At 48.2% G+C, this 20,990-nt stretch overlaps 3 protein-coding genes across 3 annotated transcripts; 2 read left to right on the forward strand and 1 right to left on the reverse strand.

Moving 5' to 3' along the window:
- The first annotated feature begins 4,340 nt into the window (after window positions 1–4,340).
- On the forward strand, window positions 4,341–6,618 carry LOC125552945 (large ribosomal subunit protein uL18c). The gene is made up of 3 exons (XM_048716669.1): window positions 4,341–4,644; window positions 5,309–5,470; window positions 6,290–6,618. Exons 1-3 carry the CDS (start codon window positions 4,444–4,446, stop codon window positions 6,437–6,439), a joined length of 513 nt encoding a protein of 170 aa, XP_048572626.1. The 5' UTR covers window positions 4,341–4,443; the 3' UTR covers window positions 6,440–6,618.
- Window positions 6,619–7,334: 716 nt separating this feature from the next.
- On the reverse strand, window positions 7,335–8,630 carry LOC125552946 (pre-mRNA-splicing factor CWC21). Its single transcript, XM_048716670.2, has 2 exons — window positions 8,173–8,630; window positions 7,335–7,850 (listed from the first exon to the last, which is right to left on the reverse strand). Exons 1-2 carry the CDS (start codon window positions 8,517–8,519, stop codon window positions 7,685–7,687), a joined length of 513 nt encoding a protein of 170 aa, XP_048572627.1. The 5' UTR covers window positions 8,520–8,630; the 3' UTR covers window positions 7,335–7,684.
- A 7,356-nt stretch (window positions 8,631–15,986) lies between these two features.
- On the forward strand, window positions 15,987–18,194 carry LOC125554307 (mannan endo-1,4-beta-mannosidase 4). Its single transcript, XM_048717884.2, has 3 exons — window positions 15,987–16,645; window positions 16,767–16,973; window positions 17,095–18,194. Exons 1-3 carry the CDS (start codon window positions 16,295–16,297, stop codon window positions 17,944–17,946), a joined length of 1,410 nt encoding a protein of 469 aa, XP_048573841.1. The 5' UTR covers window positions 15,987–16,294; the 3' UTR covers window positions 17,947–18,194.
- Window positions 18,195–20,990: the final 2,796 nt, after the last annotated feature.

Here is a 20,990-nt window from a genome sequence, read left to right on the forward strand (position 1 = left end):
CGCCTCCAGACGAAGTAGACTCTTTGGCCACAACAGGACCCACCCAGCATTGCAAAAATCACCAAGCCGCCGCGGTGTCTCGTCGTCATCCCCCAGTAGTACTGGAGGAGGCAAATTCTCATGGCCCGGTTTGACACTGGCCACGGAAACCTTGAAGACGTTCGGGGGGATCGGCCGACTGTGGAACAATGGTTCCTTCGGCTCCATTATCGTCGCCTACCCCACGTCCACCTTCTGGTCGCCGATGGTGTACAATATGGTGCACGGGGTTTCGTCGGCCTGCAAAGAAAAGTCTGCGACGTGAGACATCCGGAAGGCAACGAAAACGGGAGATTATACATTTATATTGAAGGGGGACGGTGTGACAGATACCGTGAGGGCATCGAGCTCAGCCAAAGACGAAGCACCGCCTAGCACGTCTGGTGCGGGAGCCGGTGCGGGAGCAGGTGCAGCTGCAGGTGCTGGTGCAACGCTAGTCGAGCTGCTCCCCGCCAAGAAGTCAGCAAGGGGAAAGTCCGCTGCATTTTTTTTCTGGATTTTGCCTGGTCCAATTGAAAACGGCCGGAACCAAGCTAGTAGAAATATCTACAGCCACCTGTTTTGCGGCAGCTACCGCTGTTGCGACTGTCTGAGTTGATTTCTTCTCAACCGCAATCTCAACCCTCTTGTCGATGTTTTCTTCATTTAACCTCCGTCTTTCCTTTCTCTCCTCTATGGTCTCACGGTAGTACTTCTTCCACGTGGCGCCGTCTCCGACACCGTGCACGCATCCATACGACGGTCGAGTATCCACCGGTTATCGTTTCAGTATGTTCAACGCCCGGTTGAATGGAGTGTCTCACTTGGGCCTCGCCAATGCCTCGGACGGTGAGTCGCTTTCGGCCGCAATCCTGTGTTGCTCTCTCTGCAAAAGGCACAACGATCGTTTACAAATATGACTAACGTGTGCCGTCGAATTGATCAGAAACTAAAATTACCAGCAGTCTTATGAACTCCGTAATGACCGGTGTTGTCTCGTAAACCTTTTTCACTGGGTCCCAACGGTGCCGGGCCCTGAGGACGTCACGCTCCTACTGTACGGTGAACTCCGCCAAGGGGTCTGTGATGCCCAGACTCGTGGCTTCCGCGTCCTCCTTGGCCCATTTGGACCTCTTTCCGCCGTAACCACGGCTTCCGAGGTGGTGGCTCCCAAAGTTCCTCTCTTGAAGCCCCTTCATGTACTTAGACTTTTTTTGGCCTCTTCGGCCTCGCAAGCCTCCTTGAATATTTGAAACTGCTCTTCTGTGATTGTTGGATTATCCTTTACAATCTCGGAGTAGGGTTCCTTCTTGTCGATGATCCTTGCTTTCACTCGATTTTTCCAGGCGGCCAACGCGTCGCTAAACTTGGTCATGGCGTGTTTGTTTATCTTCTTCATTGCCGGGTCCTCATCTGGATCTTTATAATCATTCTCATTCCGGCCCGGGAACAAGAATATCTGGTGAAACTTCTTCAGGAGGGAGCTCCTCATATTTTCTATCTTCTGTAGTTTCTCATCGTTGATGGTGGCGGTTGTCCGTACGATGCAGCCTATTTAATTGTCGTAGCATCGACGCGCTTCCTCAGGCGCCGTTGGCTCAAAATTGTCGTCGTCCACCTTCGTAACCACCACTCTAGTAGTCCTGAGTTTGTTAGGAACCCGTTGCCTCTTTGCTTTCGGTTCTACACCGGCTCCGCTCCCCGAGGCAGCGCCGGTCTCAGTCTCAGCGCCGATCTCGATGTCGGTCTGAGTCTGAGCGCCGGTCTCAGTCTCAGCACCGATCTGCGTGTCGGTCTCAGTCCTCGATGCCACCGGTGGGCCCAGCAATAACATCGGTTGATCGTCGGTAAGGCTAAAAAATTCGTCTGCCGCCCGGTAGGCGTCGTCGCAATCACCAGAACCCTGTCCTTCATCGTTGCTAGCCATGTTTCCTATGATTAAATCTAGTCAATTAATTCTAGACCTAATAAAATGAATAATGACATAAAAAAGGCCTATTGTTTTGCAGGAATGTTGACTCCTTCCTGGTGCGGCAAATCACAGGCACTCGATATGTCCTAGTTTGTAGCACAAGTCATGCCGAAATTCACGGAGAATTTTGGCATGACCTTTGCTAAAAAGTGGACAAATCGAGAACCTGAAATTTGTCGGAAAAGAAATGAATCAACATTCCGGCAAAACATAGGCCACTAAGTATCATTCCCTGAAAACAGTGTCCAAATATACACGAGCAACCACATGTCCAAATTTCGCAAGCTAATTCAAAAACAAAGTGTAGAAGAAAATCCATTTAACTAATAATATAACAAAATTCAGTTAACTTTAGTGCTCTATAATGATGAAAGGAAAAAAATCAGTTAACTACTAATTTCATTCATTTAGGTTATTCATTTAACATCACCTAATTAACCTACTGGACCACTACTACTAGCAGCACTACTAACCTAATTAACCTAGCAAAACTCTAGTGCCCTAACTGAAAAACATCTAATTAACATCTACTAGTACCACTATTGCCCTAACCTAATTAACATCTACTAGTATCACTATACACTATACAAGCAACATCTACACTAATTAAACCCTACTGCCCTAACTAACTTTTGCTCTACTAATTTTTTCTCTAAAATGCAGAGAGAGATGAGTGGGGGGAGGGGTGGGGGACTTACAGAGAGGGGAGAGAGGGCGGGCTCGGGCTCGGGCAACGACGGTCCTGGGCGGGCTCGGGCGGCGGTGAGGTGGAGGGCACCGACGGTGACGTCGAGGGTGGCCTCGGGCAGCGGCGGTGAGGCTGAGGGCGGCCTCGGGCGGCGGCGATGAGGATGACGGCGGCCTCGGGGGGAGACGGTGAGGTTGCGGGCGTCCACGCCGGCAGGAGACGACGGCGAAGTGGGCGACGGCGAATTGGGGAGACGGCGGCGAGGGCGATGGATTTGGGGAAGAAGTGGTGGCCGGGGGTGGGGGGAGGGGGAGGACCGCTGTTTAAGTGAAACGTAATGGTAGCGAGTTTCCGGAAACGCGCTATAGCTATATTAGCTATAGCGCGTTTACTGAAACCCGCTACTGCTATTCCTTTCTCCTTTTTTCCTTTTTTCTTTACATTTTATTTTTTTTCCTTTCTTCTTTTTCTATTTCTTTCATTTTCATTTACTTTTCTACTTGTTTTTCACTTTATTTTATTTCCGTTAGCAGCAGCGTCTTACACGTAAGCGCGCTACAGCTAAGAAGCGTAGCAGTAGCGCTGGGCCAGTATACGCGCTACTGCTAGGTTGGGCTAGCCATGTGCGCCCAGTTCAAACATAGCTGCAGCGCTTTTCGCTAGCACGCGCTACTGCAAAAGTCGTAGCAGTAGCGCGGTTTATTTACGCGCGCTGCTACTAATTAGCAGTAGCGTTTGATTTTGTACAGCGCTACTGGTAACATTCTGTGTATTAAGGTTTTCCTAATAGTGTGACATGGCTGTATGTTTAAAACATTAAGGTTACCTTTCTGATACATCAAATAAGGCACACAATTCTCTGGGATTATCTGTTGAAAAACATAGTAATAATTTCATAGTTAGCAATGATGTATTAGTTTTAGAAGTATGTAAAAGATGCACGGATGTCGTAATGGTAAAAAATCTTATCAAGGTATCTCCATGGTAGTTACCGTAGTTCAACACGTGCACTAGTGTCACGTATTGACCACAATGTTGAGAAAGTTTGATTGTAGATATTGTAATTCTCAATATCAGTATAAAATCCGACCAGATGATTTTTTTTTGGTAAGTTAATTCGGAGCCATCGGTGTAGTGAGTTTTGTCTACCATCTTCCGCACATTCTTTAAAAAATAAAAATAAGCTGTCAATGAAAATAAGCTGTCAACTATTTTTTTTTGAGCATCAGTACAGACACAAGCGCTAATATACACGCGCATACACTCACCCCTATGAACGCACACACGCACACCCTACCCCTATGAGCACCTCCGAGAGATTGAATCGGCATATCATCTTGAGATTTACGAAGTCACCGTAGGCGCCTCATCGTCGACGGGAACGTCTCCTCCCACTGAAAGCGTATCGCCGGAAATCCTGAAATAAATCCAGGAATAATGCGAGCACCGGGATTTGAACCCTGGTGGGTTGAGGATACCACTATTCACCTAACCTACTCAACCACAGGTTGATTCGCAGCTGTCAACTATTTTAAAGATTGACGAAGCCATAAGACGCCTTGTTATACTGTATGTATTTTCCTTTTCTCTGCTCTACGGGACGATATATGTTCAAAAATGACCAAACTACGAGGTCTTTTCTGTAATTCGGTCCAGCAGAGCAGAGCAGCTTAAAGAAACGCGAGAGGGTGGATAGGATAAGGCGAGCCATTAGGCGCGTGAGACGACGAACCCCAGCGACCAGCAGAGCAGCGCAAAGTGAGCCATGCTAGCCTCGCCGGCGCTCGCCGGCGCCACCCACTCCTTCCCGGCCTTCGTGTCGGGCAGCCGCGGCGTCCACCTCCCGTCCGCCTCCGCGCCCTCGCACTCGCCGGCGCGGCGGGCCGCCCTGGTCGTCCTCGCCAAGGCCAAGGTGTCCACGCCCAATGCCGACCGCATCGCCCGCCACGACCGTCTCCGCAAGAAGGTACTAGTACTAGTGAACCTCCGGGACGAAGATTGGCCTCCGTTATTTTAAGTCTCTCTTCCAATGCGCGGTCAATTGTTTCACTGGAAGCGCGCGCGCTCTCTCTGCATGGAGTTGATAGGGCAATGCCATGCCGTTAAAGCGTTTGACGAAATGTCCTTAGTTTATTGCGGCAGTAAATTAAACGCAGATGTCTTTCGTGTTGCTGAACGTCTGCAATATGTCAGATTGGGCACTTGAGCAGTTGAGCTCCTGTTGATGCATCTAGTTACCATACAAGTGCCTCCCATGGTTAGTTTTGCAGAGAATTGTTTGTACCAGTGACTGCCGCCGGATGTAGGCAGAGTCGAGGGATTGCAATGTAGCTAGCGCATCTATAAAACGCCATGCCACTTGTATGTAATCCTATGCCAGCTCAGATTCTTGGTGAGGTTGGTGATGTAGAAGAGAGATGGTTAACTTAATGTTGCACTAGATGCAATCTAGGCACACAAATCGAGTGATTGGACACAAAAATTATATGCATCGGAAAACTTTTCCACACCAACCAAGATAGAAGGATGGTTCAATGGGTGACGAATGGTGTGATGTTTCCACTGTATAAGCTTATATTATTGTCAATGGAATCAGGACTGATATGGTCATTACACATTTTCCCTTTCAGGTGAGTGGCACCACAGAGAGGCCAAGACTGAGCGTTTTCCGCTCAAACAAGCATTTGTATGCTCAGGTGATCGACGATACAAAGTCGTGCACTCTGGCTTCTGCCTCAACAATGCACAAAGCTCTTTCAAAGGAGCTTGAGTACTCTGCTGGGCCAACAACTGTAAGTTGGTTTTGAGTTGTATTTTCGTTCATATTAAGCTAATATGGCCGCAACATAATATCAACTTGTTTTGCGGTTCTATGTTCCCTTTCGTATAAATAAGACTGTACAGTACTGTATACCATTTTAACTGGCTGAACCTTTGGAAAAGAAATTGGTTTCAGTAAGGAATTGCTGTCAAACTCACTGTCTGTTATACTCCCCTATATATTTTTTGTTTATAATAGAATTGTCACTAGGAGTCTAAGCAGAATTTTAGATTTATCATTGTACATTCCCAAAATGACCAAACTTGTTTCCTATTTATATGTGGGTAATTCAACATTTGCTATAGATAATTGTACAATTGCTGGCATTCTGACATTTTTCAGTCAAATCAAACGGCCATTCTTAGTTCTTATATCCACCAAGTTGAAGCCTACACTAGGTGGAGATGAGTGGAGCCATATTGGCAAGGCAGTAGCTTCTAGATAGACTATTGGAACTTGGATATTTGAGGGAACATTGTACTGATGTATCTCTCAAGAGAACTTGTAGAGGTCTGTGCTCTGTTTTCAGAAAATAAAAGATGCTTCTAACTTGTATGGTTGCTTCTGCTGGTTTTAGACATCTAGGTTTTCAGTGACAGAACTTGCTTTTGTGCGATACACTAATAACAGCAATGTTCTACAAGTCTGTAGAGGCCCATGATGCTCTGAGGACATTTGTTTTTGGTGTATTGCAATCAACAAACTAAAACTTGCATCTGTAATTGTTTGTTACTCAAAGGCACTGCTTAGTTTCTGATGAGAGTTCAATGTTGTGGTGCTTGGTTTCCAGGAAGTGGCACAAAAGATTGGTGAAGTGATAGCCAAGTCCTGCTTGGAGAAAGGAATCACCAAAGTGGTCTTTGACCGAGGGGGTTTCCTCTACCATGGCCGCATCAAAGCTCTAGCCGATGCTGCTAGAGAGAATGGGCTTGAGTTCTGAATTTTCCTGTTGATATTTCCAGGATCGCATGTAATATTCTCTCTTTTTTCCCGTCTGTTTGAACAATTCTTTCTGTAGTCATTGGAGTCGCTCTGCAGACATGGCCCCTCTTTAATGTTATCTGATCTTTGTATCAACATTGAATCAGCCTTGCAAATGGAAGATTCATTTTCTGTCTATTTCTGCACTTAGGCTTCTGCCCATGCAACCTTGTAAACCAACACTTGGAAATGGAGTATTCAGTCTGCGAGCTTGGGCAAAATAACTGAGAAGAATCATGCACTTAAGCAGATTTAATAGTTTAGTACTGCTAGTTGGAAGAGAGAACAGAAACAGGTGCGATATCCGTAAACCTCTTTGTTATTGGCATGTCAAATACTGAGTACAGAATTCCAATCACACAGTAATTCATCTATGCTTGTTACCTGAAACTAGATATATACATGATGTATATCATTTTGGTAGCTGATAATTGGGATACACTGATTGGTCCCTAGACTACGCTGACGGCAACCAAGCATTATTAGAGCAGTAATTATGGTGACGCCGAAGTTTCAGTCTTTCAGAGCAACACGCTGATAGCTTGCATAAACGTGCTGGTTGCAAGGAGGCACTGTCACAAATATAAATGAAGATAACATCAATCCGCACCGTCCTCTTGGTCTCTGTCAATCATATCATGATATCTGTGCATCATCTGCAGCAAATAGATACGAGTGGGGAGGAATTGCAAAAGGTGCCAAATGTACTATGTGGATTAAAAAATTAAGTAATCAGTAAATTGATGAATAGGGCAAATGATCAACAATTCCAGGTAAAATGGGGGCTAATCAAGTAATCCCAAGTGAAGGGTTGCAAATGATAAGTCCCTGGCAAATGATCAAATTTCCCGACAGCAAAAGGCAAAACACACCCTTCTGAAATGAGCATCAAGCCATGTTTTAGCAAGGTTCATCTCCAACAATTAAAAGCACTGGTTAGATATACATAGCTTACATAGTTGCCTTCTTATGAACAATCACAGGATCAACATCTCCATCTAAGAAGGATTTCTTCATGTGTTTCTTTCCACCTTTTCTCATCATCATGGCCAGTCTCAGAATCATCTTCTGAATCATACCCATGCTTACTCTTCCTAGAACTTGTGCTGTTGTCATTCCCTTTTTTCCTTCTCTATGCTTTTTTACCATCCTTGAAACTTGAAAGCCTTCCTGTCGTTCTGAACATCAATGTCCAACATACTCTTCAGAATCCAGCCTTCCCAGGTACAAGCTCCCCAGACTCCGGATCACTGTCTACTTGAGAACTCTTCTTCTGTCCAACCTCATCATCTAGCCCAAGAGCAGCCCTCATCGCCTCGAGCTTCTTCTCCTTGCGTGCTGCGACATGGTGGCTCTGCGTGCCCGTGAACCTGAGAAGAGTTTACTTTCTTGTCAGAAACTATTGCCAATCTACCTAACAGAAGACAAACTGCACACATGAACTGTAAAATAACAATACAGGAAACCAAGATTATGCTTCTTCACTACGAACAGCATAAGCTATAAATTGTGATACTGAGCCAAAATTCAGGAAACAATTATGTTTTCAATGTGAATATCCTCCAACAGCAAATGAAGAGATCAGATTCAAAACTTGCACATGAATGTATTTGTCAAAAATCTGTCACTGGCCTCCTTATCCAACAGTTTCACATTACAAAACTGGTATATGAGCAATTCTTAGATCCATACCCTTCGCCTGGACGCGGTGCTGCACCCGCGGCGCCGCCGCCGGCAGCCTCCAGTTCGGCTTGCTTGCGCGCCTCCTCGAGGCGCTCCTCGATCTCGGCTTCCGTGTAGCCCTGCTCCTCGAGGGCGTCCCTCAGCTCGACCAGCCGCAGCTCCACCTGCCGCCTCCGGTCGTGCTCCAGGATCTCCTTGTTCGGCTTCCGCATCCCACCGGCGCCGTCGTCGTGGCTGTGGAGCGGCGCTTTGGGCGGCGGGCCGCCGGTCCGGGGCTGGATGAAGAACTTGTTCGTCTGGACGTGCCCATTCGTGCCGGACCCGCGCGCGCTCTGCAGCCCGATGCCGTTGTACATGGCGCCGACGGCGAGACGGCGGCTCGGCGAATCCTAACCCTAGGTTTCGATTCGAGCGAGTTGGATTTTTCGGGCGAGGAGGGAGTGGGCCTGATTTTACCCCCGAGGCCCCGACTAGTTTGAGACGGTGCCTGATTCGGGTGGGCCGTGCACGTGTCTGTGCAATGGATTCTATCACTTGTCTTGTTATTCGTGTTCGTGTTCTTTTAACAGCGTATACTTTTTTTGTCAAGAGAAATTTTTTAATCTATTCATCAATCATGGTAGTACAGAGAACACAAGAGGTAATAAAAATTACAACCAGATCTATGGACCTCCTAGCGACGACTACAAGCACTGGAGCGAGCCGAAGGTGTGCCGCCGTCATCACCCCTCCATCACCGGAGACGGGCAAACCTTGTTGTAGTAGACAGTCGGAAAGTCGTCATGCTAAGGTCCCAAAGGACTAGCGCACCAAAGCAGCAACCATCACCGATGAAAAGAGTTGTAGATCGGAAAGATCAAACCTGAAACCACATGAACGAGGACGAACAAAAACTGGATCCGGATAGATTCATCGAAAATCAGCACCGACCAAATCCCATGAGATCCGACGGAGACACACCTCCACACATCCTCCGACTACGCTATTCGTACCATCGAGACTTGAGATTTACGAAGTCACCACCGACGTTTTGTAGTCGACAAGAACGTCTCCTCCCACTCAACGAATATAGTTGGAAAATCTGAAACAAATTTAGAAAAATGTGAGCATCGGTGTCAAGTCTAGGACTTAAATCTTAGTGAATTGGTTCCATTACAAGGATTCTAATCATCTGAGCTACGCTCGGTTTACATTTGTCTTCTTGTTTCAAACAGTATTTTGTGATATTTTATAAGATTGTTTTCTTTGGGAAAGCTCTCAAATCTATTAAAAAATAGCGGTGCAAATGCCCATGTAAATCTTTATCTTTACCTCTTTACCTAATAATGAAGCAAATTGGATTTCTTTCTTTCGTCATGACATTTTTCAGAAAAGTTCCTCTATTTCAGTGAAATCAACCCGCGGTCCTGTTTTAAGTTAAAACGAAACTTTTTCATATTATACACAAAAGTCTGTGTTTTTTTGAAATCAACCTGCAGTCCGGATTTAAGTTACACCCGAACCGTTATTTTATATTTTTTTAAAACCCCTGATGTTTTAGGTAATTCATCCACGGATCATATTTAAGTCAAACAATGTTTTTTCAAATCATCCATATCTTTTAAACGGTAACTCCGATTTAAATATGTTATATATGAAATTTGATTAAAAAACATGTAAAATATGAATATGAGATTATTTTTACCTGTTAAGTATTTTTAAATATTATTTTGAAATATATTTAAGTCAAACAAGTGATTTTCTAAATTATCCGTATCTTAAACCGTAACTTCGATTTTAACATATTATATATGAAATTTTATTAGAAAAAATGTGTGAAATCTAAATATGATGTTAATTTACCTGTTAAATATTTTTAAAATATTTTTTTGGGAGCAAACTTATAATTTATAGCGTAAGATCCGTTTTCCTTTCGTATCGGCGATGATCCGGATTGGAAATAAAAAACCCACTATAACAATATAAGGAAAAGTAAACATCGATAACTACACATGCATACCTCGGAAAAATGTCGTAGGGGAAAACGACAGATTTCTCATCGCGAGAGTGAGAAAGCGAGAGAGAGAGAGAGAGAGAGACGCCTTAACCATATTCAAACACATTTTTGTTTTGTTTTGTATGAACACCGAGGCCATCGCCGGCGAGGGTGAGAAGGAGAATAAGCGGCAAGACAAATATGATGCCTCACAAAAATAAAAGAGATGGACCTATTATGGTCTTGAGTGATGATTGTTGGGTTAAGAGCGTGTGTTATGTTTTCTCTTCCGTTGCAACGCACTGGCTCTTTTGTTAGTAATAATAAAAAAGGTTATGTTAAAATCCCCAGGGTTCGACCGGCTTCATCCTATACACAACGAAAAGATGGTGCACCACCGTATTGATCGTGGACGGGAAGTCATTAGGGCGAGTAGGCGACAGTCCTGCCGAACCAGCGCCCCGTAGAAGAAACCATCACTACCGGAAGAGCTGAAAATTTAAGAGCCAAACCTCCATTATTTGAGACATGCTTCACGCAAGCACCAAAGGCTACATCGATATGATGAAGACAAAGTCGAAGGAGCAAACTACATAGAGGTGGCAACATGGTGCGCAGGGTTTGGAGAGGAATGGTTTTTTTTTAATTGGGCCATGTTCTTAGTAAAAAGACAACAAAAAAAACATGGGCACGTTTCTTAATTTTAAGTTTTCTTTTCCTCTGAATGGGTTGTCTGATTGGAGGGACTTGTTTCTTAGGATTATTTCGTAGTCCTATAAAAACCTGGCAACATCCAACCATTATTAGAGCGGTAATTATGGTGACGCTGAAGTTTTAGTCTTGCAGAGCAACACACTGATAGCTTGGCATAAACGTGCTGATTGCAGGGAGGCATCATCTGTGGCAAATAAATGAAGACAGCATCAATCTGATTGTCTCTGCACCGTCCCCTGTTTCTTCGTTTTCTTATCTTGATCGGTGTCAATCATATTGTGGTATCTATCTTACAGATGGCTATGCACCTGTGGGAAAAGGAGTGCTACAAAATGCACGCTGCAGTTTAATTTTAAACTGCAAAAACATCTTATATTTTAATACGGAGAAAGTATATTGGTGCACGGGCGCCGCGACACGACAAAAGCAACCACGACCAAATGGGAAGAACCATCGAGATTTGTTTTACAAGGTTGAACAACATGCGAGGAACTTTTATTAACTGATGGCGGTGCACATTCCATGCAAACTGTTGTTAAAAATCAGAACCTACATTTTCATGCATTCACCGGTTACCCTGTTGATCGGATTATTATTGTAAAAGATGAGGTGGAAAACAAATCAGAAAAAAAGTCGGAAAGGGATTGATTTTTGCATCATGAACATTGCCGATTAATTCGGTATTTATTTCCACGTGCCGTCGTTTTCACTGTGATTTGTTTCAGTTTCTCGTGGTGTTGCTGCTGGATTGGATGAGGCGGAGAAGGATCGAGGAGGAGACGAACATGTCAGCTACCGACCTGCATTAACTTGATTCAACTCATCATCCAACCTTCCGAGGCCCCACGGTGATCAATCTTTGTTTTCATCAGGCACAGTAATCAGACGTGATGATGCCAACGCATGCCTGGATTCACTGCTCAAAATTCACTCGATCGATAGAGCCGTCATCTTGCACTCAGCTGACCTCGCACCGCAAGGCCAAAGGGAGCTGATCACAAGACTTTATCTTCAGTTTCTCAAAGAAGGAAGTTCTGTCGACACTGACAGTTCATCCCAAAGAAAGAAGGAGGTGAAAGAACATGAGTTGATCAGAGTGAGTGAGACGCATCTGAAGTGACCAAAGCTGAGCTATGTCACCATGTCTACATGTCCTGACACGAGCGGTCCAGGCGAAAAGAGGCTGGAGATGTGTCCGGCCAGGCCAGGCCATCCATCAGTAGACAGCTCTGGAGCCAAGCATGATCCTTCCTGGGCGTCCATGGCGAATGCATCCTGAACGGAAAGAACCGTGCTGCTCTGGGAATGATGGCATGCAGAAATATAATCTGAAGAAACCCAGCGATCACTCAGTTAAGACAGATGTCGTCTCGGACACTGTATGCAGTAGTAGAGAAGTTCACATCGAGCGACAGGAGTGCGGGTGTCTCTGTCCCGTGCTACCATCAGTCCATCGTGTTCGATCAGGGTTCGTTTCACAGCTCTTTTCAGGGATCTCCGCAGATGCAACACCGAAAGCGATCAAATTTAAGACTATCTCGATCGATCGGGTTGCTGCACTTTCTGTTGCGCATCAAGGGAGTTCGTGCAGAGGAAGCTTGTTTGGCTTGTTTTATATTTACCCTGTCGGCTGTCGAGCAAACGTAACAAAATGGCAAGCATATCAGCACACACTTCTCCTCCTCCACAAGTTAACCTCAAAGTCAAAACACGGCCGGCCACTGGACGGTGAAGTCGCAACTTGGCAAAAAGGCAGAGCGCTGTACGCAGGGGCTGATGATTTACTCTCCCATCATCTCGATGTTACTGCGTCCCACGCTGGTGAAACATTAGTTTCTTCAGTTAGACAGAGTTTTACCAAGTTAAACGGTTCACGATGCAAATTTTAGAAAAAGGCTCTCTGTTTACCTCATCTCAAGCACAGGTAAGCTAGTATATCGCCGACGTGTCCAGCTTTGGGGCTTTGCTGTTGCTGGTGTGATCAGTTGGATGGGTTGCCAACACGAAGCACAAAACCAGGTGCAGTTATCCTCCTCGCAAGCAAAAAGTTACTCTCTGTGTTTTCTTGTGCCGGCTTGACACGGTCCATTATTTACACAGCGACTGCTATTCGTAATTATTAGATGATGATGAGGAGTTGGATCTTCCCAATTAATCAACTCGGCACGTGTTACACGTGTGATGTGATCCCTGACATCATGTGAAAAGCATAAAATGAATGAAAACTAGCCATATACTCAAACGATATATCAATTTTTACTATGAAATATAAATCGCCATGATGGCTTTCTATCAACTTGACAAAATTAAGAGTGATCGTCAACGGAAGACCTCTTGCAGGGAAAAGTATCATAAAGTAGTGGTATTTGTTAGACGTAATAGGTCAGGACTGACACAGAGCCAGAACAACCCCCCCCCCCCCTCGCCCGAGCGACGAGGGGCTAACCCTAGCCACCGCCGGTCTCGGCCCCGTCCCATTCCCTTGTTGGCCGCAGTTTGCGTCTCGTGAGGTGGCTGGCGATGGTAGCATATTGGCAGGGGATGGTCCGCGCGGGTGGTGGTGGCTGGCGATGGTAGCGTATTGGCATGAGGGTGGTGCGCGTGGGCAGTGGTCATGTCGGTGATGCGGGTTTCCTCAAAATTGGGCGTTCAACGACAATGGCCGTCGTGGGCTAAGAGCTGCGCGAGCGGTGGTGGTGGGCAAGGCGTATCCAGGAGTAGCTATGGCACCGTTGGGCGGATCATCACGAAGACCATAGGTGTGGCGTCGCACGGGTTTGCCTAGGCCTAGGCAAGAGGGCTATGGTCGGGGCTTGCTTGTCGATGGCTGTCGATAGTCACTAAGTCGTTCCTCTAGTCCACTGGGACTTGATGGGGAAGCATGTATTGGTGCTTCATTGCCAGACCGTCGTGACTTGGTGGCTAATGCCAGGCTGGGAGTGGAAGGAGGTGCCCTCTCCCCCACCCCTTGGTGGTTGCTCATCGCGGTTGTCTTGGCTACCTCGTGATGGCACATGTGAGTTGTCGAGCGGATGGTGGCGCTTCATCGTTCAGATTGCCGCCCCGTGTCGGCTTCGCGTCACTCCTAGCTTGGTCTTGTGAGACGTCCCCAAGCTTCGCCGCCACTCGACGTGACGCCCTTGTCAATGTCTTAGATAAACTCCAATAGCTCCCCTATCTGTAAAAAATAATATTGTTTACGCGAAGTTGAGGCCAAAATAGCCCCCTAAAAGCTTCCATAAATCCAGATTGATTTTACGGGATCCCGTGTAATTTCCCCCAATTCTCCTCATGGTTACGGTATGATGATCTTCCCGTGTAATTTTGGTGGGTTAAAACCGCTTGAACTTACACACCCAGATACCCTCATGCCGCCGCCACGCCGCGCTACCACACCACCCAACAGCACCGTCGGCCCGCCACCACCAGCACAGCCAACCACCGTTGCCATGCCACCACCAGCACCGCCTGAAGTTTCACGCCACGTCGTTAGGAGAGGAGCTCTCTCGTGATGTGCCTCGTGCGCCGCACCCCGGCTATGCCGGCAGCTGTTGACGATGCCGCCCGTCGGCGAGCCTCCCCACTGTCACGCCTCTTCTTCCTCCTTCGGCTGCCGCCATGCCACCACTAGCACTGCCGACCACCGCCGCTCTAGCGAGTTCCTTCAGCGTGCCGCATGCCCACCCGCGACACCTTGCCACATGTGTCACCGACTTCTTGCGGGCAGCAGGCTATTAGCTAGGCTTTTTGTAACCAAAAATAGAGAAAAATAATTTTATGGTAAGATATTTGTGAAAACTGAGAAACGTAGGTGCTAGACAACTTCACATAAATTGTGCGATCGTCCCATAAAATGACCTTTAGAGAAGGTTTTTGGAGGAGCTATCGGAGCTGGTCTGCTTAATTCGCATAAAATCGACCGACGACGCAAATTAGATTCTCCGGCAACTGACGAACAGTAGGTGCTTAGACCAGTCAATATGTCAGTGCGCTTTATAAGTCGGCCATATATATACGTCAACGTCGATCGGCGTCGGCGTTGTCTCTGGTCGGCCGACGGACGAGCCACTGCGGCGTACACAGCGCGCTTCCTATACCGCCACGTGGTGACGGGTCAGCACGAACGGTGGTGCACAACTCGTCTCTCTCCCTCTCCGTCGACAGTTTTTACATGCACCCGGCTACTGTGTCTGGTGCATGGGATCTATCCCAAGGCGAAAACCTTTTTTTTCTTTGCATGGTCCCAAGGCGAAAACCTGGAGTGGAACAATTGCTTCTTTCTTCTCTTCCCGTATGTGGGCCCCGTGAAACTTCTATGTGCAGCTACGCGTCAAACGGCACACGCTCTGGAGTCTGGACACAGGACGAGGCCTTCGATGAGACCAACGAAACCTCAGATCGCCTTTCAAAAAAAAAAAACGAAACCTCAGATCGGCATGGTGATCGATGCGTTGTGAGTTGTGACGGTGGTTTAACCGCACTAGTATTGCACGTGCGCAGCCCCTAGCACCAGCATGCAACACATCACATAACTAAACCTGTATGTTATGTCGAAAGCTTGATACTCCTGGTCCAGCTCGGTCGAGACCAACACAGGTGTAGAGCACTCACTGTAGTCTGTACCCTGTACGTAGGTCATCCGCGCAGGCCACGCGCTGACGCGCGAACGTTGACGTCGAGTCGACAGCCGACACTTTTTTCGAGCATTAATACAGACACAAGCGCTTATATACACGCGCATACACTCATTCCTATGAACGCACACATGCACTCCCCTCGTGGCTTGTTGCATACGCATACGCTCGGTATATATACGTGCGTCTCTGCTCTTCTACTCACTTTCCTTCGACAATTTTTACAGTTAATCTTGACCGTTGATCCAAGCCGGCCGATTTTATCACGTGACGGGACCGGCTAGCCAGCCACCACAAGCTCTGGTGGCTCGTTGTGGTGGAGCGGAGCGTTTGGAAAACAGATCCAAGTTCCCCTTCTCTGGGAGGTGGGCCCCACGGCCGCTACGCCTGCCTTGCCTACACGTCAAATGGCAAGCGCTCCAGCTCGGCCGCCGGCGTCAGCGTGTCTCTAACACCAAGCTCAATTCGAGGACAACAATGGCCTGAGTACATACACCGAGCACAATGCTATTCAAACACAGCAGTCGCTTTCGTGGATCCACCGGTGGGATGATCCGCGCGTCGACGTGTTTGTCCACGTAGAAAGTGATGAGGTGCCTGCGTGTTCCAGGCCTGAGCTCTGCCTCGCACCGGCCGTGCTCTATTACTACGCCTGCCGGCCCAGCACCGGTTAAGTTGGCGCCAAATTAGGCAAGCTAGCTCGCACTGCACGTACGCGTCAGCGCGCTCTGTCTGCTGCCAAAGGGGCGTGCACACCAAAGCTCCATTAGCTAGCGCGCGGCGGCTGCGGCCATACGTACGTCCGGCGATGAGGCCACGGCCGCCGGCTGATCTCGTGGTCGGCCTTTTCCTCCTGGCTGTCCTCGTCGTCGTGCCGTGGCATGCCGCCGCGGCGGGAGGGGACGGCGGCGGCATGGTGCGGGTGAACGGCACGCGGTTCGTGGCGGGGGACGGCGACCGGACGGTGTACCTCAGCGGGTTCAACGCCTACTGGCTCATGGAGATGGCGTCCGACCCGTCGCGGCGGGGCGGGGTGGTGTCGGCGTTCCGGCAGGCGTCGGCGCACGGCCTCAACCTCGCGCGCACCTGGGCATTCAGCGACGGCGGCGACAACCCGCTGCAGTCCTCGCCGGGCGTCTACCACGAGGATATGTTCCAGGTAAGCTAGGCCACCGTTCAATCCGTCTGTCGGCCTCGATGCCGACGTTACGTGCCGACAGGTGCGAGGCTAGCTTGCTCGGTGCAAAATGACAGCTTGTGTGTGGGCTTTTCGCATGCAGGGTCTGGACTTCGTCGTCGCCGAGGCGAGGCGGCATGGGATACACCTCCTCCTCTGTCTTACCAACAACTTCGACGACTTCGGCGGCAAGCGCCAGTACGTCCAGTGGGCGAGGGAGGACGTCGCCGCCGGCGGCCACAACCTCACCTCCGCCGACGACTTCTTCAACAACACCCTCGTCAAGTCCTACTACAAGAACCACGTCAAGGTAATCGTCAATTCATTCACCACACGTGCCATATACATACGTGTCAATGAGTACGTTGTCACGTCGATGATCTAAATCCAAATAAGTATTGATGTCTCTTCTCTACGTACGTGTGACACAGACGGTGCTGACGAGGGTGAACACGGTGAGCGGCGTGGCGTACCGGGACGACCCGGCCATCTTCGGGTGGGAGCTGATGAACGAGCCCCGGTGCGGCGCCGACCCCACGGGCGCCATGGTGCAGGCGTGGGTGGAGGAGATGGCGCCGTACCTCAAGGCCATCGACGCCGCCCACCTGGTCACGGCGGGGCTGGAGGGCTTCTACGGCGACGGCGCGCACGAGAGCAAGGAGCTCAACCCCTGGGGCATCTACTACGGCACCAACTTCGTGGCCACGCACCAGGCCGCCGGGATCGACTTCGCCACCATCCACCTCTACCCGGACGTCTGGCTCTGGGGCTCCACCGCCGACCAGCAGGCGCGCTTCTTCCGCAACTGGACGGCGTCGCATGTCAGTGACACCCACCGCCACCTCCGCAAGCCGCTCCTCGTCACCGAGTACGGCAAGTTCCTCTGGGAGGAGGGCGGCGAGAACGCCACGTCCGCCACGCAGAGGAGGGACCGCTTCCTCGGCACGGTGCTCGACGCCATCTACGAGTCGGCGTCCCGGGGCGGGCCGCTCGTCGGCGGCGCCTTCTGGCAGCTGCTGCTCGACGGGGACGGCATGGACGCGCTCAAGGACGGGTACCAGATCGTGCTCCCCGAGGACGCCCGCGCAGCCAGCATCATCAGCGATCACTCCGAGAAGATGGCCGAGCTCAGCGAGCAGGACGCGGCGGAGGCCGGTCGTCGAACGACGAGGAAGATCGGCAGTTTTGTCAGCTGGGATGGTACTCATCCTTACGTCCAAAGATTCTTGATTCGTTTCGTCTCTCTGCTCAGATCCGTTTCTTCACTGTTTGGTCCCATGTAGCTAAGCTAGCTAGGCTGGACTGTGTAGTAGAGAAATGTTCAGATACCTCCCCTGAGTGTAGCAATTTTGACTTTTTTCCACGGTGCCGTCTGAGACTCTCCAAAAGTTTTAATTAGCTGACTCAAGAGTTGTAAATGGAAAGTACTCCCTAGAAGAGAACTCGGCGTGAGTGATCTGAGTAGTACATATGAAGATGGGCAATCAGAGTATATTGCAATTTCTTGTTTATGCATATATGTTTGACGACCTTGCCACCGGGATCTTTCTTCAGTTTGTAAAATCCATTTCAAACGAATTGCTTTGTGTCCCTTTGGCATATCAGTGATCTCCCAAGTTTCATTACTCTTAAACAAGCTGATGTCTGTCCATATCTTCTCTCCATGGCACTTCTTTACCTGCCACTTCAACAGATGTGGGTTCCTCTGCTCTACTTCGCCCGACGCTCATTCTCAGCGTCTATCTTCTTCCAACACAACATCTCGAGACACACAATTTCTTTGCACAAGGATCCAACATCCTATAGGCCTTACTGTCTGGCTCATACCCGATCAGTGCCATCTCTGAACTTTGGTCGGCTAGTTTTGTTTGTGAGGTGACCACCAACTTCCTTCATGTGTCCGATGCAGCCAAACGTGTGCAAGTGCTCAATTCGTCGGTGCACGATTCAACAGATAAACTGCAGTGGACACTACTGACTTCACCCCAAAACTGTCCAGGCTGACCCTTGCTCTTTAGTAGACTTTTTGCCATGTCAACCATAGTCGGATTCCATGATTTCCTTCAGTAGAGCATGAAAGCTTTTGTGTGCAACTGCAAAACGAGCATGCCATAACCAAAGAGCATTTTTACGGTACCCTCTACTGCTATAGAGGGGGGAGAGCAGTATACAATCATCCCGCTGTTGATTTCGTGAGGGTAATCTAGTCATATTTTTCTGTTTTCCATTGTAATGTCAGCCCAGCAGCAATCGGTAGCTCTGTTCGTTCAACTACCCGAGCCGTAGTTGAACTCGCCGTCGCGTCCCTATATCCCGGCGCACTCCTGCCACCACCCTCCGCCGGTGCACTTGACCTCGACTGCCGGGCGCTCGTCCACTTCACCGTCCTCGTACGGTCGTACCTCCAGCCGTGCCTCCCGCCGGGGCTCGCATGGCCCTCTCACGCACGTCCACGTCCGTCAGTACAGGCCGCATCCCACCAAAAACTAGAGTGCAGATCGTTAACTTTCACAACTTCTATGTCTTTGGTAATTGGTACCATGGTGGTTCATCACTTAACTCTTGGTCGGTGCAGACGTCGTGTTCTGGACTTCTGGTTGATCTATAGAGTCCGTGCATTGGTAGCTTCTGAAATAGGCACTACATCTAATTTCACTGGTAGCCGGCGGCTGCCAAAGAAGGGGAGCTCGTCGGGATCGGACAACTGTGTATACTGTCGAGCGGCCGGTACACAATCATGTGACGAAGAATAGATGCAGCGGTGGCCGCCGCAAGAGGAAGGGGAGGACCGGAGGAGGCCTCGTCGAGGAAGACTTTGCCGGCGTGCGTGACACCACGAGCTTGGCTGGCGCCTAGCAGCGTAACAACGTTGATCTACGAGTACGGCCGACAATCGGGGAGGCGACGAGGTGGCCGCTTGAATCCAAGCTGATGGGCGTGTTCATGCGGCCGTGCTGAAAAAGTGTAGAAGACGGGTTGGCTTGTTGGCGAGACGGGCTAATCTTTTTCCTCTCCCTAAATTACCCTCATAGCACGTATACCGCGGCGCTCGAAGCGGCCAGTGCCATTGATACTGTTGGCGACGGGACTGGCCCAATTGAGTAGTATAGATTGATCACCGCCCTTGAATTCCAAGAATAGACGGCCCATATCGATGACAGGGTATAGTAAAAGAGCTCTAACCAAATGAGTTTCTGAAACTTTCGACAGTGGGCAGACTGTTCAATGTTCAGTATGTACAGTCTGTCAATGCCCTTCTTACTTTCGCCAGCACCTTGCGCTCTTTGTCCAGTACTGTCATCAGCCCCTCGTCCACTGAGTACTTGCAGATAAATTCATCTAGTTGCCCCAAACTGATGATATTGCTACTCAACTTCGGAATGAAGTAAACATCTGTCGGAAGCCAGTGCTCTTCATTGTGGGCGACAAAGAGGACTGAGCCACGCCCCTCAATGCCCACCACTGAACCATTTCCAGTGATTCTTCAGTCCAGTTCGAAAAACTTCTCAACATCCCTGGTCATATGCTTGCTCACATCTCTGTCCAAGTACCATGACTTGTTTGCCAAACTTGACAGCTTGGCCACGACCTTGCCAAACTCTTCGTGCCCATCACCTTTTCTCCTGAAATACGTGACCTTTTTTTAATGTCATGAATATTATTTTTGAACGATGCAAAACATTTTTTCAAACTGCACGTACATTTTTTACATTATATAAAAATTCCTTTCAAATTTTCAAGAACGTATTTTTGAAATGCGTAAATAGTTTCTAAAATCACAAACTTTTTTCCAATGGGACGGATATTTTTTTCTGAATTAGGAAATACTTTTTTACATTGTATATTTTTTTTAAATATGTCACAATCTTTTAGAAACACATGTACATTTTTTAAATGTCAAAACATTTGTTTTGAATACTATGATTTTTTAATAACTTTGCACAAATTGTTTTTCACACTGCATTAACATCATTTTAAATGCTCGATAAAAATATAAGGTTATTATTTTTTCGAAATATATAATATATTTTATTATATTTTTTAAATTTAAAATAATTAAAAAATAAAAATATAAAAAAGAACGAACCTGACACTACTGGTCGGCCCAGCACATGCCTGCTTAAGGCAAAACTAGCTTCTATCTCGCGTTTAAGTGAGATATAGGAGGCATTTGGCTACCTGCGTAACCCTCAGTCAGGCACGCTGGATGCAACTTTTTTCATTGTTCAATGCAAACACTATCGGGTTTGCACGACACGCTTCTCAAACCATCTCCGAGCCTGTCTCAGTGGAAACGGCTGGATCAACCGTTTTCAGCAAGCCGGGC

The sequence above is a fragment of the Triticum urartu genome, chromosome 4A (assembly GCF_056163025.1).
Source record: "Triticum urartu cultivar PI428250 chromosome 4A, HENAU_Tu73, whole genome shotgun sequence".
NCBI classification, from domain to species: Eukaryota; Viridiplantae; Streptophyta; class Magnoliopsida; order Poales; family Poaceae; genus Triticum; species Triticum urartu.